Raw genomic sequence first — 15305 nt, forward strand, 5'->3', positions numbered from 1 at the left:
AAGTAATTGGGGTTAAGTAACTTGCTCAAGATTACACGGCCAGTTATTTCTGGGTGTGGTGCTAAGTATCTGAGCCGGGATGATGGATACTTCTTTGCCTTCTAGTTAGCTGGTTTATGTGATAGAGCTTACAGGTCGTCAGAGAGGATGGAAGTTGTACTAAACTGGAAGGAAATCTCTGTGCCAGGATTTAGTTGGGAGTGGAGGCAGGACACAAATTAAGCCTTTTCCTTTCTTTCTTTTTTTTTTTTTTTGCTTTTTGGAGGGGGGGAAGGCAGGGCAATTGGGGTTAAGTGACTTGTCCGGGGTCACACGGCTAGTAAGTGTTAAGTGTTTGAGGCTGGACCAACCCAGGTCCTCCTGACTCCAGGGTCAGTGCTATTCACTGTGACACCTAGCGGCTTCTAGCCTTTTCCTTTCTAATACATCATAAGAAAACTTTCTAGAACTCTCCATATTAGTACCTTAAGGCTCCCATTTCCCTTGGTTCGGGTCCTTTCCAGTCTATCAGATAGGCAGCTCTTCATTGCCATGGTAGACAGGCTTTATGAGGTACTGTGGCCCAAAACATTGGAAGAAACTTGTCACCTCATGACCAGCTTTCTAATGATAAACCATTATGATACCATACATGAGGGTGGGGTGAGAAGGAGAAATATAAGTTAGACATTGAATCAACAAAACCTACAGGGCTCTGGCATAAAGGAGCAAGTTTCCCCACTCCTTTCCATTCAATTTAACAAATATTTATTAAATGCCTATTATGTATAAGGCGCCCATTGTGCCAAACTCCCAACTAGTTCTTGCCCCCAAAAGACCTTACATGATACAAAAATTCTGAGGGAGTTCATTGGAGAGTGCTTTCCAGAGATATTCCAGAAATGGAATATCATATATAGGAAATAATTAATAAACCATTTTTAACTGGGGGAAAAAAAGCTTGAAGGGATGGATTAGAAAGGTAGATAGGAGAGGGTTTCAGATTGTAGGCCCATGAGTAATTTTCATTTTATCCTACAGGCTAGGAAGCCATTGAGGATTTGTGACTGTATCTTAGGTATATCAATTATGTAGCTTGGTGGTGAATTAGTTGGAAAGTGGAGAAGGTGAAAGTTGGGAAACCAGTCAGAAGGCTGTTTCAATAGTTTGGATAGAGACCAAGTCAAGCCAATTAAATAAGCATTTATTAAGCATTTATGCCAGGCACCATGCTAAGAGCTAGGGATACAAAAAAGGCAAAAGATGTCCATGCTTCTAAAGGATCTCACAGTCTAAGGGAAGGAGTGGGAATACAAGATACAAGCAACCATGTACAAACATGATATAGATAGGATAAATTGTGGATAATTTCCAAGGGAAGGCACTAGATTTAAGGGGGAGCAGGAATGGCTTTCTGTGGAAGGTGGCATTTTAGTTGGGAATTGAAACTAGGGAAACCAGGAGATGGAAATGAGGAAGAAGAGAATTCCAGGCATGGGTGACAGCTAGTGAAAATGCAGACTGGGGGAATGGTGTCTTGTTTGAGGAAGAGCATGGTGAGAGCATCACTTCCTTGATGGATCAAGAGTAAGAGGAGAGGAGTAAAGTGTAAGAAGACTGGAGCAGTAGGAAGGGACCACGTTAATACAAATAGAAGATTTTATATTTGATTTTGGAAACAATCGGGAGCCAATAGAGTTTACTGAGTTGGGATGGGGGTGAGGTTCCGCGTGGTGAGATCCCCTTGTTGACTGGGTGGAGGATGGATCGGAGTGAGAGACTTGAGGGGGGCAGACCCTCCTCTTCCCCCCACTCCAGCAGCTATCGCAATAGTATCACAATAGTGCAGATGTGAAGGGATGGGGGCTTGGACCAGAGATGGACAGGCCTGGCCCACAGTTTGGATGAGGGGCCGGGGCGGGGAGGGAGGTTGGGGGAAAGGGACCGAGCTCGGTTTCGGGTAGGTCGGGCTTGTGATGCCAAATTGGGCTACGTGGGTGAAGGAAGGAGTCTGACTCCCCAGCTCGGCCGCCATCCTTTACCCCTCCGTGACAGGAAGGATGGGGGTGCTCGGAGGAGGAGAGGGCTTGGTCCTGCTGGGTTTGGAGGGTCATCCTCGGAATGAAGGGACGGGGATCCGAGCCCTGCCTAGGGCACTTGCCCGCAGACTCCGGGCTACATAGTACCCCTCTGCCCTCCCAGGTTTCTGTGGCATGGGAGCACACTTTCCCAGCCGTTCAGGGGTGAAGGAGCATAAAGGGGCACCTTGGGCGCCTCGCGCCCCTGGGGCACTGAGGCTCAGGAGCACGTGCGCCGCCTGCGGCCGCCCCCCTCCTCCCCGCCCCTAGACTCCGCCCCTGCCCCGCCCCCCCCCCCCCCTCCTTCCTCTCTCCTCTCCGAGCATGCACGCCCCCCCCACCCCCCCCCCCCCCCCGCCCCCTGCCTCCTCCCTCTCGCCTTCCCCCTCCCGGGGCGCCGCCGCCAAAGTCGCTTCCGGCTGCTAGGGGGCGGGGTCCGTCCCGGAAGTGGCGGTGGTGGCGGCGGCGACGGCGGCGACTAGCGGCGAGGATTCCGGAGCCGAGGAAGAGTTGGAGTGGAAGGTGCCGGGCGGGGAGGTGGAGGCGACATGGCCGTGAACCTGAGTCGAAACGGGCCGGCCCTGCAGGAGGCCTACCGGCAAGTGGTCACGGAGAAGTCACCCACGGACTGGTGAGGGAGGGGCGGCTGGGGGAGGGGCAGGGGCTTCTGCGGGCGGGGGTACTCCAGCGGGGAGCGGGGCAGGGGGGGAGCAGGAATGGGGGACTCCGGGGGGAGGAGAGTGGGAGGCAGGAGAAGCCGGGAGGGGAGGGAGTGTAACGGGTCTGGGAGCTGGGAGACGTGCTGGGAGGGGGCGGAGGCACCGGGGGGGGGGGGGGGGCGGAGGGGGGCATCGGGGTGGACCCCTGAAGGAAGGGCCGAGGGCCGCCGGCCGCCGTCGCACCCGCTCTCCCCCTTTGCCGGGGCTGCTGGTGCACTGGGTGTGTCCGCGGTGTGGCGGGTGGGGCCGGGCCGGGAGCTCGGGCACTTCTTGGCCGCCCTGGTGCTCTGGGAGCCTGGGCCCCTAGGGAGCCGGGCCCTGCTCACTCCTCCCCCGCCGGGGCTGCGGCCACCTTGGCGCCGCCTGGGGAGGGGGCTGAGGGTCTCTGAAACCAGCAGAACGCAGGCCGGGCCTCACAGCGGCCCCTTCAACCTCACCTGCGGGAGGGCGTTTGGGAACCAGCCAAAGACTTCAAGAGTTTGGGGGGAAACTGAGTTTCCTCTTCTTGTCTTCCTTTCCTGTCTGCATCGTTCTCTCATCACCCCCCCAGGGACCTTCCTGTTGAATTTCACACCTTTGCTTTTCTTCCCGATTCCTCCTTGAGCTCTGCTTAGAGGCCCTATGGCCCCTGCTAGTAGACCAAGAAGGCCACCACATCTCCGCTTCTTCTGAAACGTCGGTGACGAGGGTCCATGCCTCGTCAGGAGTGCCTTGAAAGGAATCCCAGCCTTCTGTGTAAAAATGCTTTGTCTCTTCTGTAGAAACCAACTGGGAAATCAAGTTCTGTCTTTTCTGGGAAGGTGAACAGACAGGGGCCGACCCTTTCAGGGCCTTTCTTTTACCAAGAAAAAGGAACATAGGTCTTTTTCCCTATCCTAGACCCAGATCAGTGAAATAATGTTTCCAAGCACTTGGATGAGAGTTCTGTTCTTTCATTTCCTCAAAACTGCAGCGTAACAGTGTATCCTGTATGTTTGCTTAAGTGACAGTGACTTGTGGGATTTTGAAGTCTGAGAAGTCAGTGCACACCTCAAATGAAAGGCTGACATTTTATTTCACTTAGGTCTTACTTGTTACTTTGGTAACAGGCAGAGGGAGCTTCCTAGATGCACAGCAGTGGCATTTTGATCTTTTCTGTGTGCATTTGTAGCTATATATGGTCATTCACCCCTTTCTGCCCCTTCCCCTTTTTGCCTAGGTTGTTTCAATTGGCCTGTTATTAGTATTTCTGGTTGTTTGTAAGAAGCTGTAAACTCAGCAGAGAACATTAAGGTTGACTGCCTTGGAGGGGGTTAGTAATGGGGTCTTGGTAACTGACTTACCAGAATGAGAGGGACCATGGTCAGTGAAAAGAACCTCAGGCTCATTCAGAAGGCCTGCTTTCAGATCCCACTGGCTTTCTGATGATGAGTCATTTAGCCTCACAGGGTCTCAGTTTCTTCTCTCTCAAGTGAGATTGGACTATATGATGCTTTCCAGTTCTGACATTCTGTGATTCTGACTTCACTTTATCTTGAATGTATCAGTGGTCAATAAACTTTTATTAAATACCCATTGTGTGCGCTAGGCACTGTGCTAAGCACTAGGGATAGTTAAAAAAAAAAAGTCCCTGCCCACAAAGAGATCACAGTCTAATGGGGTGAGCTCTGGTACAAAAGGAAGATGAAGAAGGGGAGGAAGGTAATCAGAGAAGTCTCACGGTAGTGCAGCCAGGTAAGAAATGAGATGTTTGAACTGAACTCTCTCCTTAAATGGGGGTTTGGAGTTGGTGCTCCAAGCCTCTGTTCAGAGATGGAGATGCTGTGCTGAGGTGCAGTATGAAGGCTGGTGATGAGGTTGTCTGGGCTTGGGGGAGAAGCCCCAGGATGGTGCAGCCCCATGAAAAGTGAGAACTGTGGCTTGTAAGATTCTGTTTGCATACGCTTCATGGTTTGCTAAGAGGTTTACAAACATTTTCTCACAGCAAGTCTGTGAATACTCACACAGCTAGGAAGTGTCTGTGACAGGATTCGAACTCAGGTCTTCCTAGCTCCAGGTTTAATACTTTGGTACCACCTGAAATATTTGGACTGGGTTTGCAGGGGATTTTTGGTTTTGTTTTTTGCCTTCTTTGTAACCCCAGCACTTAGTGCAGTGCCTAGCACATGCACAAGAGATGCTTAATAAATAAATGCTTATTAACTTGATGGAACCAAAGTGGAGATAGAAGGACTTTGAAGAAGCTTAAACAATCTCTTTTTTTGGGAAATAATTTCACGTATTGTAGCACAGGTAAATGTTCAGGCTGAGTTGTTTAAAGGTTCATCTCGTTCTGCCCCAAGAGTTAGGGCCTCTAAGAATATAATTCTGTTGCTATGACACCAGTATCTTTAGCCATTATGTCCCGCTCATCTGAATCTTATGGTTCATGTTTTCTTATTAATTCTGAATTTCTTGAGTGCATAGCAGGATATATAGTGCCAGGTTGCTTAGCTCAAAGGGTACTTTTTGAACCCTGAGTCACTACAGGGAAAAGAATTTTTCTTCACCTTGACTCCAAGGTACTTAGGGTTGGAGCCCAAGAAGAAGTAGGTTCCAGAAAACTTACTTAGCTACCAACTGTGGTAGTTAAAAAAATTAAGAAAATGAGCCTGAGTTCTTTACTCCCCTTCACCGTACCCCCCTCCATTTCTGCCTTGCCCTACCTAGGTATCTGGCAAGGACTTACTTGAAACCATGGATTGGAGAAGGCAGTGGAAGTTGGGCAGTGGGAAACTGCAAAATTTTACTTGGAAACACATGGTTTAAATGCTTTTAGGTCTGAAAAGGTTCTGTTGTTGAGTTTCACTCTTGTCTGACCCTCTTAGGTCAGGAAAAAAAAACCCATTTGGGGTTTTCTTGGCAAGGATACTGGAGTGGTTTGCTGTTTCCTTCTCTAGCTCATTTTCTGTATGAGGAAACAGGCAAGCAGGGTGAGTGACTTGCCCAGGGTCATATAGCTAGTAAGTGTTTGACAGTTAGGTGATGGATAGAGGGCAGGCCTGAGGTCAGGAAAACACCACTTTATGAACTCAAATCTGGCTTCAGAGAAGACGAGAGGGAAAGGCAAAGCTCTCCTTATCTTTGCTAAAAAAACAAACAAACCCAAAACAGGTTCATGAAGAGTCAGACATGACTGAACAACAACTGTTAAGGAGATTTTGCAGTCTGCTTTATTGATCTTCTTTTGTCTTCTGGTTGCTCTTACTTCTCTGCTAATGATAAAGAAGTGACTTCATCCATTATCATATCCTCCCTATGCAGATGGCTTCTGAATCTTCGTGTCTAGCCCCACCTATCTGTATGTCTCTTAGCACCTGGAACTCAGGGTGTCCAAAATGAGCTCATTTTCTTTACTTCTCCCCTTTTCCTAGCTTTCTTCTTTCTGTTGAGGATCCCACCATCTTTGTAGCCACCCAGCTTTGAAATATCACAGTTGTCCTTGACTCTTCATTCTTCCTCTCCACTCCCATATCTGGTAATTTACCTGGGCTTATAATGTCAACCTTCACAACAGTTTTCTTTCTCTACTCTCCCTACAATCATGCTCTTCACCTTTTATGTGGATTGTTGTACAGATGTCTCCTAGCCTCCAATCTCTACTTTTTCCTCTTCTTCTTTCCTTCACCCCCTCCTGTTTCTCTTTCTCTCTCTCCTTCCCTCCCTTCTTCCCCCTTTCTCACTCCCTCCTTCCTCAGTAAACTTCAGTGACTCTCTATGGCCTCCAGGATAAAATATAAAATGGCATTTAAAGCAGTTTATGTTTGTTTCCAGATTGATTGTACATTACTTCCCCTCATGCTAGCTGAACCTTGTGCATAATATTCCATCTCTCATCTCCATGCCCTTGCACAGTTGTCCTCTGCCCCCCTCCCCCCCACACACACACACTGAGGTAGGAGGGGTATTGCATCTGTTGCTTGCACATTCAGTCGTGAAAGCTGTTGTGTTATGGAACTTATTCCAACACCCACCAGTCTGGGTCCTCATTCATTAGTGCCTATTATGTGCCAGGGACTGTGCTAAGCACTGGCAATACAAAAAGAAGCAAAAGACCCAGCCCTCAAGGAGCTCACAGTAGTGGAGGAGACAGCAAGCAAAAAATAGGCAGAGCTGGGAAGGCACTAAAAGTAAGATGGGAACTAGGAGGCGGGGCCTTGTGGATGACAGCTGGGAAACACCTGGAGCAGAGTGATGGAGAGTCTTGTTTGTGGAAGAGCCAGGAAACTTGGCACTGGATTGATGTGGTGGGATGGGGTAAGGTACAGGAAGACTAGAAAGGTAGGAGGGGTCTAGGTTATGAAAGATTTGGGACAGTATTTCATCCTGGAGGCAATAGAGACTCACTGGAGTTCATTGAGTAGAAGAATGATATGATCAGACCTGTGCTTTAGGAAAATCACTTTAGTGGTTGAATGGAGGATGGATTGGAATTGGGGGAGACTTGAGGCAGGCAGACCCCCCAGCAGCTATTTCAGTAGTCCAGGTGTGAGGTGATGAGGGCCTCTAACAGGGGGGTGGCAGTGTCAGAAGAGAGGAGGGGGTGTATTCTAGAGATACCACAGAGGTTACATGGAGAGGCCCTGGCAACAGCTTGGATATATGGGGGATGAGAGTAACTCTTGGGGACTGGGAGGGTGGGATTGCCCTTCACAGTAATAGGGAGAGGTGGTTTAGGAGGAAAGAGAATGAGTTCTGTTTTGAAGATAATGAGTTTAAGATGTCTACTGGACATCCAGTTCCAGGTGTCTGAAAGGCAGGTGGAAATTTGAGATTGGAAGTCAGAAGAGAAAGTCAGAAGAGAGGTTGGGGTAAGATAGGTAGATTTGAGAAGCATCAGCATAGAGATGGTGATTAAATCCATGGGAGGTGATGAGATCAGCAATGAAGTAGTATGGAAGGAGAAGAGAAGAGGGCCCAGGGCAACCCTGAGGGACACCTCTGGTTAGAGGATGTGATCTGGAGGAGGATCCAGCAAAGGAGACTCTGAAGGAGGGATCAGATAGATAGGGGCACCAGGAGAGAGTGTCCTGAAAACCTAGAGAAAAGACAGTATCAGGGAGGGGAGCGTGATCAACAGTGAGAGAGGCCACAGAGAAGTCAAGGAGAATGAACTTTGAGAAAAGGTCATTAGAAGAGGAAAGTGGAGGCCCCTATTGTAGATGATGGCCTATTTGAGTTTAGTCCAAGAGGCAGATGAGATCTTAGGATAATAGTTACTGAGCATGGAAGGATTGGATGAGGGTTTTTTGAGGATGGGGGAGGTGTGGGCATGTTTGTAGGCAGTCAGGAAGGAAGCAGTAGAAAGGGAGATATTGAAAACAGGTGAAAGAGTGAGGATGACAGAGGGGGCAGTCTGTTGGAGGAGATGGAATGGGATCACTTGAACAGGTACAAGGCTAGCCTTGGTAAGAAGTAAGGCTACCTTATCATGTGAGACAGGGAAGGACAAGAGAATGGCAAAAGGCTCCTAAGTCATAGGAACTGGGGAAGGGGTGAGAAGAGGAAGCTCACAGCAAATGGCCTCAATTTTTTTTGTAAAATATGAGACAAGGTTCCCAGCTCAGAGAGTTGGGGGGAGGGGAGGAGGAGCCATGGGAGGTTTGAAGAGGTTTGGAAGAACGGCTGTGGAGAGTGGGACAGTGAGTTGATAAGGGAGGTTTAGTGGGATTGCCAAGCAGCAGTGAGGGCCTGGTTGAGGATGTGAAACAGATTTGTAATGGACCTCATCAGAATCACTGCACTGATTTTCTCTCCCTTTCATTAGGAGCATGATTGTAGGAACACAGTGAATGGTAGGAGTGGTCCAAGGTTCAGGCTTGAACCTTGGGTCTAATTGGTCTAATTGGTAAAATAAGGGGGCTAGGGATTCAAGAGAGGAGGACAGTGTAGAGTTGAACTGGTTCACCAGAGAGTCAAGATAGGGAGAAGAAGAAAGAATTGTTAGTGCAGGGAAGATTGCCTGGGAGGAAATTGAGGGGTGAAGGGAATAGAGATCACACTGTGGATGAAGAATACAGTTTGTAAAAGAAGGTCGATGGAGAGGTGAGAAGCCAGCCAGATTCTGGTCAGATAAGGGGATTTGGGGATTCTTGAACACTGAGGTGGTGCATGTGTGGGTAGTGGTAGGAGCTAAGGTGTGACTTGATGTGAGAATGTTGTGGAGAAGGCAGGCGGTCGTCCCTGCTGGATGATTGGTGAGACAAACACCCAACAGAGGCGGAAGGAGGCCCCCCAACTGCTGTTGCTCTTTTTCCTTACAGGCCAGACATGGGGGTAGACGGGAGACCTGAGGTCAGAGGGAAGTTTGGGAGATCAGGCTGGCAGCAGGAGGGAGGGGCAGCCTTATGGGAGCACGGAGAGAAGTTGCTCTATCAGGAGATGGAAGATACCTCCCAATCTTTTTACCTGAGGGCTGGAGATCTGGGAGCTCAGCAGCAGGTGGAAACCTCCCCCTGTCATCCCGTTCCTCAGACTCCTGGTTCTCTTCCTCTCTGGTCTTTGAAACATCAGATGTATCCTGTAGCATAAGCATCTCCATGTAGCAGGCTGTGTCCTTGCCTCGGCAGCATAAGGGCCTGCTTGGCCATTTTGTGACCCTTCGCACCTTTTCCAGGTGATGTCTGTCCCTGTCATTTCCTGGCTGGGACAAAATCCCATATGCCTGACACCTTGTTTTCAATGGCCTATTGGACATTTTCATCTGAACATCCTGTTTGTATCTCAAGGTAGTTTGCTAGCAAAGTTAGCCTAAAATCGGACTTCTCAACCTAGCCCTTAGATCCTGTTTTTGACTTCCCTATTTTTGCTGCTCTTATGATCTTGTTACCCATGTTGAAATCTTGGAGGTATTTTTGACTTCTCTCCTGTCCCTTGCTTCCTCTTTGTAGTCAGTAATAAAGACTGACTGATTCTTCCTTTGTGATATTTCACTTCTTCCACTCTAGTAGGGAAGGCTGGGTAACGTAATGGTGAGAGCTCAGGCTTGGAGTCAGCTGAGACTTGGCTTTAAATCATGCCTCTGACATTAATTGTGTGAACATGGGAAGATTACAAAACCTTCGAGTCTGTTTCCTCATCTGAAAAATAGGAACTGCTTATAATGCCTATCTCCCAGGGTCAGTAAGAGGATAGTGGTGAAGCAAATGGATGTAAAATGCTTTCCAAACCCTAACTGTAGATGCCATTATTCCCACTATAGGCCTGTACACTGCATGCCCAAATTACTGCAGTAGCCTCCTGATGTATTTTCCTGTGTCAAATCCCTGTTTTAGTCCTGCAAGCTGCTGCTAGACCCATGTTGTCAAAATGCTGCTTTGACCAAGTCATTCTCCTGCCTCAGAACCTTCCATAGCATCTGAAACTTGGCCTTCTCTTAGCCTTGTCTCTTCAGCCTCATAGGCAGGAGCTGGGTGCTGCCTACCTCTAACACTCCTGGACTATTGTCTTCCCTGACTTTCACTTTCTTCCCTTTGTGCTTTTGTTCTTCCCTGATCCCAACTCAAGGTCTCCCCTCTCCTGGTAAATCCTATTCCTGCTTCAGGATCCAGCCTAATCTGTTCTGGGAACTTTCCCAGATCCCTCCAGCTCACTTCGGAGTGGCCATTGATTGTCCTCCTTTGGCAAGCTGTGATCTCTATTTATTTGTATTGTTTAAGTTTGTATGTCCTTCCTCCCCAAGCAGACAACAAGCTTCATCAGGACAGATATGTGTATTGCATTTGTATAGAAATGCTCTTGCTGTAAGCATGCAAAGCCATTTAGCTGAGGCAGAGGGTCTTAGGGGATTAGTGGGAAGTAACTTGGAAGATGTTGAGGGGGCCAGAGTTACTTTGCTTCTGGTTAGAAAGAAGCCTAATAGACTCTACTGAGCCTCAGCCCTTCTCTCTGTTAGCCTGGAGGGCCCAGCCTTGCTGTAACTGAGTACCTGTTTAGACCTTTGTTTTCAAAGAAAGGAGCAGTGTTTTAGATTTCAGGGAGGAGTGGAAACCTATCTGACTGCCAGCCAAGCCCTAAGTCAGAGATCAAGTCAGTGATAAATTGGGTGGGATCATTTGAAATAATGACAGCCTCTTGCTCTATTCATTTGGGTCACTCCTCTTTATTTCCACCTGTGTTTCTGAAAGTCTTTTGCATTGTGTTTCATTCCTTGCAAAAGCACTATCTCCTTGTCTGTTTGCTCGTTAACCTGATCTGCTGCATCCTGTCTGGGTCTGCTTTCCCTCCTTCATCCTTTTCATTTTGTCAGGATCTTTGCTTGGTCATCTTGACATGGCTATGAGTGAAGCTAGTGTGTCAGGCCAGACTGAACCCATTAGAAACAATAGGAGCTTGTCTTAAGCTTTGTTTCTTTATACAGTGTTAGACATACACACAGACCCAGAGACTGTTCTGCCATAGTTGGAAGTCCAAGGGAGCTTTATTCCTGAGTGGTAAACTATGAGTTCTCTATGGAATTTTACCTCGCATTTACTGTATGATGGAGATCAATTTATCACACCTTTTTCACTATAGAGGTTCTCATCTGAGGCCCAGTGATGGCCATGAGGCCAGGCCCATGTGCAGATTTCAGGGGATTTTGTTTGTGAATTAGTTTAATATATTTTGACGCCTTGTTCAGTGTATTTGATTTCCTTGGTAATCCTGTGTACTTCATTTTGTACATTAAAAAGATTGTTCTGGGGTGTCTTGGTTCTTGGGGTGCACCGGCCCTGGAGTCAGGACCTGAGTTCAAATCCAGCCTCAGACACTTAACGCTTAGTAGCTGTGTGATCTTGGGCAAGTCACTTAACACCAATTGCCCTCCAAAAAGCAAAAAAAAAAGATTGTTCTGAGAAGAGGTTAGTACATTTTAGCAGACTTCCAGAGGACTTCTGATACCAATGAAGGTTAAAAACTCTTGATTGTATATAAAAGGAAGTAGCTCACAGAGCTGCCTGCCTTCGACGGTTTAAAGATGGCTAATGTGATTGCCATGTTTGATGTGGGAGTTTTCACTCAACTTGCTTCTTTATGCTGGAAAGCTGGGAAATTGCCCTAATTTGTTATCTTGCTCTCTGTGAAGTGAGTATCTAACAGCTGATGATTGTGACTTTTCCCAAGTAGCTCTATATAAGCCTATATGTTTTCATGGGCATTATGGTTATTAGTTAGCTTGCCCAGCATTCCCTGGAAGTAAATACAGATGTTATTAAAAAGGAAAACAAACAAAAAAAATAAGACCCTACTTTTATGTGAGGAAATTAAAACAGTGACTGGAGACAGTAAATTGTCCAAGGCTAATGAGAATGAGCTGAATATGATCTGCTCAGCACCTGGGATACAGTGGCCCTGGAATAATAAGTCTAAAATATCAAAATAGCCACTCTTAAATTAGGACTCCACCTCATCCCAGCCTAGACAGCTAAGTTAGCCACAAATACACAGAACAGGTGAGCACACAAAGGAGCAGTTAGGTGTGATGACCCTTTGCCTAATTTTCTATCTTTCTCCTGCCTGATCTTCCCAACTTTTCGGTTGGGTATGAGGGGATCGGATTTCCCCTTGTCTTTTAGCTTCATTAGCAACCTTAGGTCATAGTTCTTGCCTGTTAATAAGCGTCAGTCTCCTCTGACTTGTCTGCATCCTTGATTGTGAAGTCCTTTGAGTAGTTGAGAAAGCTGTCTGCAGAATCTTAGTGACCATTGAAAATTAGGATCTTAGCATGCTTTGTTTTGTTTTAAAAAGAACTATAGTATCCTGGTGCTGGAGAGGCAGTGGGTGCGGCGGGAAGAGCCCTGGGTTCCAAGTGGGCCACCTGCCGTCCGGCTCAGCCCTCTTGTTTACTAGCTGGGTTGATCCATCTCTTTCAGTTTTAGTTTTCATATTTCAGAAATGAGGATCATGATACTTGGCAGTCCTGACTTTGAGGGACAGAATTTTGTAAATGTAAAGTGTTTATGCAAATTGAGCTAATATTATTTGGAAGGCCTTGGATTATGGTGGACTTTTGTAGCACTGCAAGGTGACAGGTGTACTGTGTCACCTGACCACATAGTCTGCTTGTGCTTTCTTACAGGGCCTTGTTTACTTATGAAGGCAACAGCAATGACATCCGTGTGGCCGGCACTGGAGGTGAGCCTACGTGTGGTGGGGAAGTGGGTGCAAAGTGTCTTTTTGTCATGGGCTTGCTGACAGGGGAAGAGAGCTTGACATGCTGTGAAAGAGACACTAGTCTGCATTTATGGAAACTCCATTCTGGGAGTTCTTCCACAGTGGTGAAATAAATGACAGATAATTTGCAGAATGCGAGTTAGACTGGGCACTTTTTTCTTCCTTTGCTCTCCTTTCCCCCTCTTTTCCTTGTTTGTTTTTCCATCTGTTGACTGAACTTTTTCTCTTTGGCCTATGTGGGCTATTTGCTGGGAGGGGTCTCATTGGGAACAGTCATATGTCCCCAACATAGGAACAGGTCAGGGTCCTCAAAGTCGTCCTTGCCACCACCTCTTGCTTCCAACTTGGTTTTCCTTTCTTGCCTGACCAAATGCAGGGATGTCAACCTCACAGCTTCTCTCCTAACCCTCTGTGCCTAAAATATGTTTGAGGTTGTATAAGGGTTTTTATTACTAGTAGCAACAGGAAATTGGGATTCCCGAATCCCTTTCATGGCCTTTCTCTTTCTCTCTTATACTGTTTAGGGGAAGACAGTGGAACATATAGTGGTGATTCTTTGGGTTCACAAAAGAGTGAAATAAGAATCCTCCACATTCCAAGGGAAATGAATACACAGCCTCCTTGAATCTTCTGGGTATTTATGCAGAGTATCTGGGTTTTTAGAGGGGCCCTGAAGGATGAGGAGGTGCTGCTCGGCACTAAAGCGGCATTGATGGTGGCATGGGAGTGGTTGTTGAGTCCGTCTGGACCTTCTGCCATTCACTGCTTAGAACAGGCACAGGGGAGACACTGCTGTGGGCCAGTGTCGAGCATATAGTGGGCACTTAATAAATGCTTCTTGACTTATCTTGGTGATTGCATTGCCAAGGAAAGTTGACTGAGAAAAGCTTTGAGAAGCCAGGGACATCCCTCCATTCACTTCATGATTCCTTGTGTATCCCCTGGTGTGTTAGCCTGGGGTCACCTGCTGTTGCCTGAGCACTGACAGTTGTGAAGACATCGTCCCCCTCTGATTCTTACTGTCTTGACCCTGCTGCATTCCCTTAATAGTAGGCATCTTGCTGCTGTAACTGCTCTCAGGGCATAGAGTCTGATAAAGCAGAGGCCTTGTAAGACCTCAGTCAGAGCATCCTTTCTGGGGAAGAACCCACCCCAGGAAAAAAACCCAGTAAAGTTCCTCAGATTGCCTGTGTCATCCGAGGGTGGAGAGTTGGGGACGTCCCTCCTCCTAACTCCTCTGGCTTGTAGCTAGTGTCCGTGCTGCTTACCTACTACTTAGATATGTGCTATCTTGCTGAATCTTTTTCATGTGCCACACATTCACCTATATACCCAGAGGCCTTGGTGACAACCTTGGGCATATCAGGGGCAGTGTAGGCTAGTCAGGCCTGCTCTTTAGTGATGGCACAGAAATGATGGAACTCAAACTGAAAATGGCAGCATTCATGTTTTTTCTTCAGTAGTGTTGGCCCTGTCCCCTACCTCCAGCCTGTCTCAACAAGGAATAAAAACTCACTGATACAGATTTTTGGGGGTACTGTTTTTCTCTGCCTCATTGCTCCTCCCAGGGCTGTGGCCTGCACCACCAGCCCTGCCTTAGGGCCAGGAAGCAGAGCTTGAGAAGGGCACCTAACCTCCCCTGGATCATAGCAGTTAGACCTGGGAAGGACCTGGGGGTCGCCTAGTTTAAATCCCTTTTTGCAGATGAGAAAATTGAGGCCAGAGAGTGTTCTTCCCAAGATCACATAAGCTAGTAAGTGGCAGAACTTACTAGCATTGGCATGTTGGAGTGAAAGCATTTTGGCTAAATCCTGGTGTTCTTTCTGCTTAGATGTAATCCTTTCAACCTCACACCAAATACTAACACTGAACTTCCTTAGTCATTTTGGGAGATGAAGGGTAGGGAGCCTGTAGACGAGAACAGAAGTCAAAATGTTTGTTCTGCACATTGTTGTAGCTTTGGTGTAAGAAGAGAGTTTGTTAAAGCCCCTCCGCTGACTGTGGTGTAATTCTCTTTTTAAATAGTTCTTTTTATCATTTATTTTTATATCAACTATATTTCTCAATATATCCTTTACCCCCCTGCTTGAGGCATCCCTTATAACAAAGAATGAAAAGAGGAGAAATCATTTGGCCAAACTAACCATTCCATTGAAAAGTCTTGATGCGAGCAGTGTCCCAACAGCCCTCTGCCTCCATTTCTTTTTGGGGCCCAGCCTGGGCTGCACAACTCCAAGTCTCTTTCTTAGATGGAAAAGGTCCACTAAGCCTCTTCTGTTCCCCACCCCTCTCTCCCCAGGTAGTGTTTTGAAACATCGCATAAGACTTGTCAGGGAAACATGGAAGTACCAACCATGGA

At 47.3% G+C, this 15305-nt stretch overlaps 1 protein-coding gene across 1 annotated transcript in view; it reads left to right on the plus strand.

Annotated features, from left to right (window-relative positions):
- The first annotated feature begins 2461 nt into the window (after nucleotides 1-2461).
- Nucleotides 2462-15305, plus strand: part of DBNL (drebrin like) — a 28444-nt gene continuing 15600 nt past the window's right edge. Inside the window, exons 1-2 of the mRNA XM_069087571.1 lie at nucleotides 2462-2688; nucleotides 12852-12907. Coding sequence (XP_068943672.1) covers nucleotides 2606-2688; nucleotides 12852-12907 — 139 coding nt within the window. The 5' untranslated portion in view covers nucleotides 2462-2605. The remainder of the gene's footprint in view (nucleotides 2689-12851; nucleotides 12908-15305) is intronic.

The sequence above is a fragment of the Petaurus breviceps genome, unplaced genomic scaffold (genome assembly GCF_028583685.1).
Source record: "Petaurus breviceps papuanus isolate PSGF00001 unplaced genomic scaffold, PetGlider_PUasm1.0 182, whole genome shotgun sequence".
NCBI classification, from domain to species: Eukaryota; Metazoa; Chordata; class Mammalia; order Diprotodontia; family Petauridae; genus Petaurus; species Petaurus breviceps.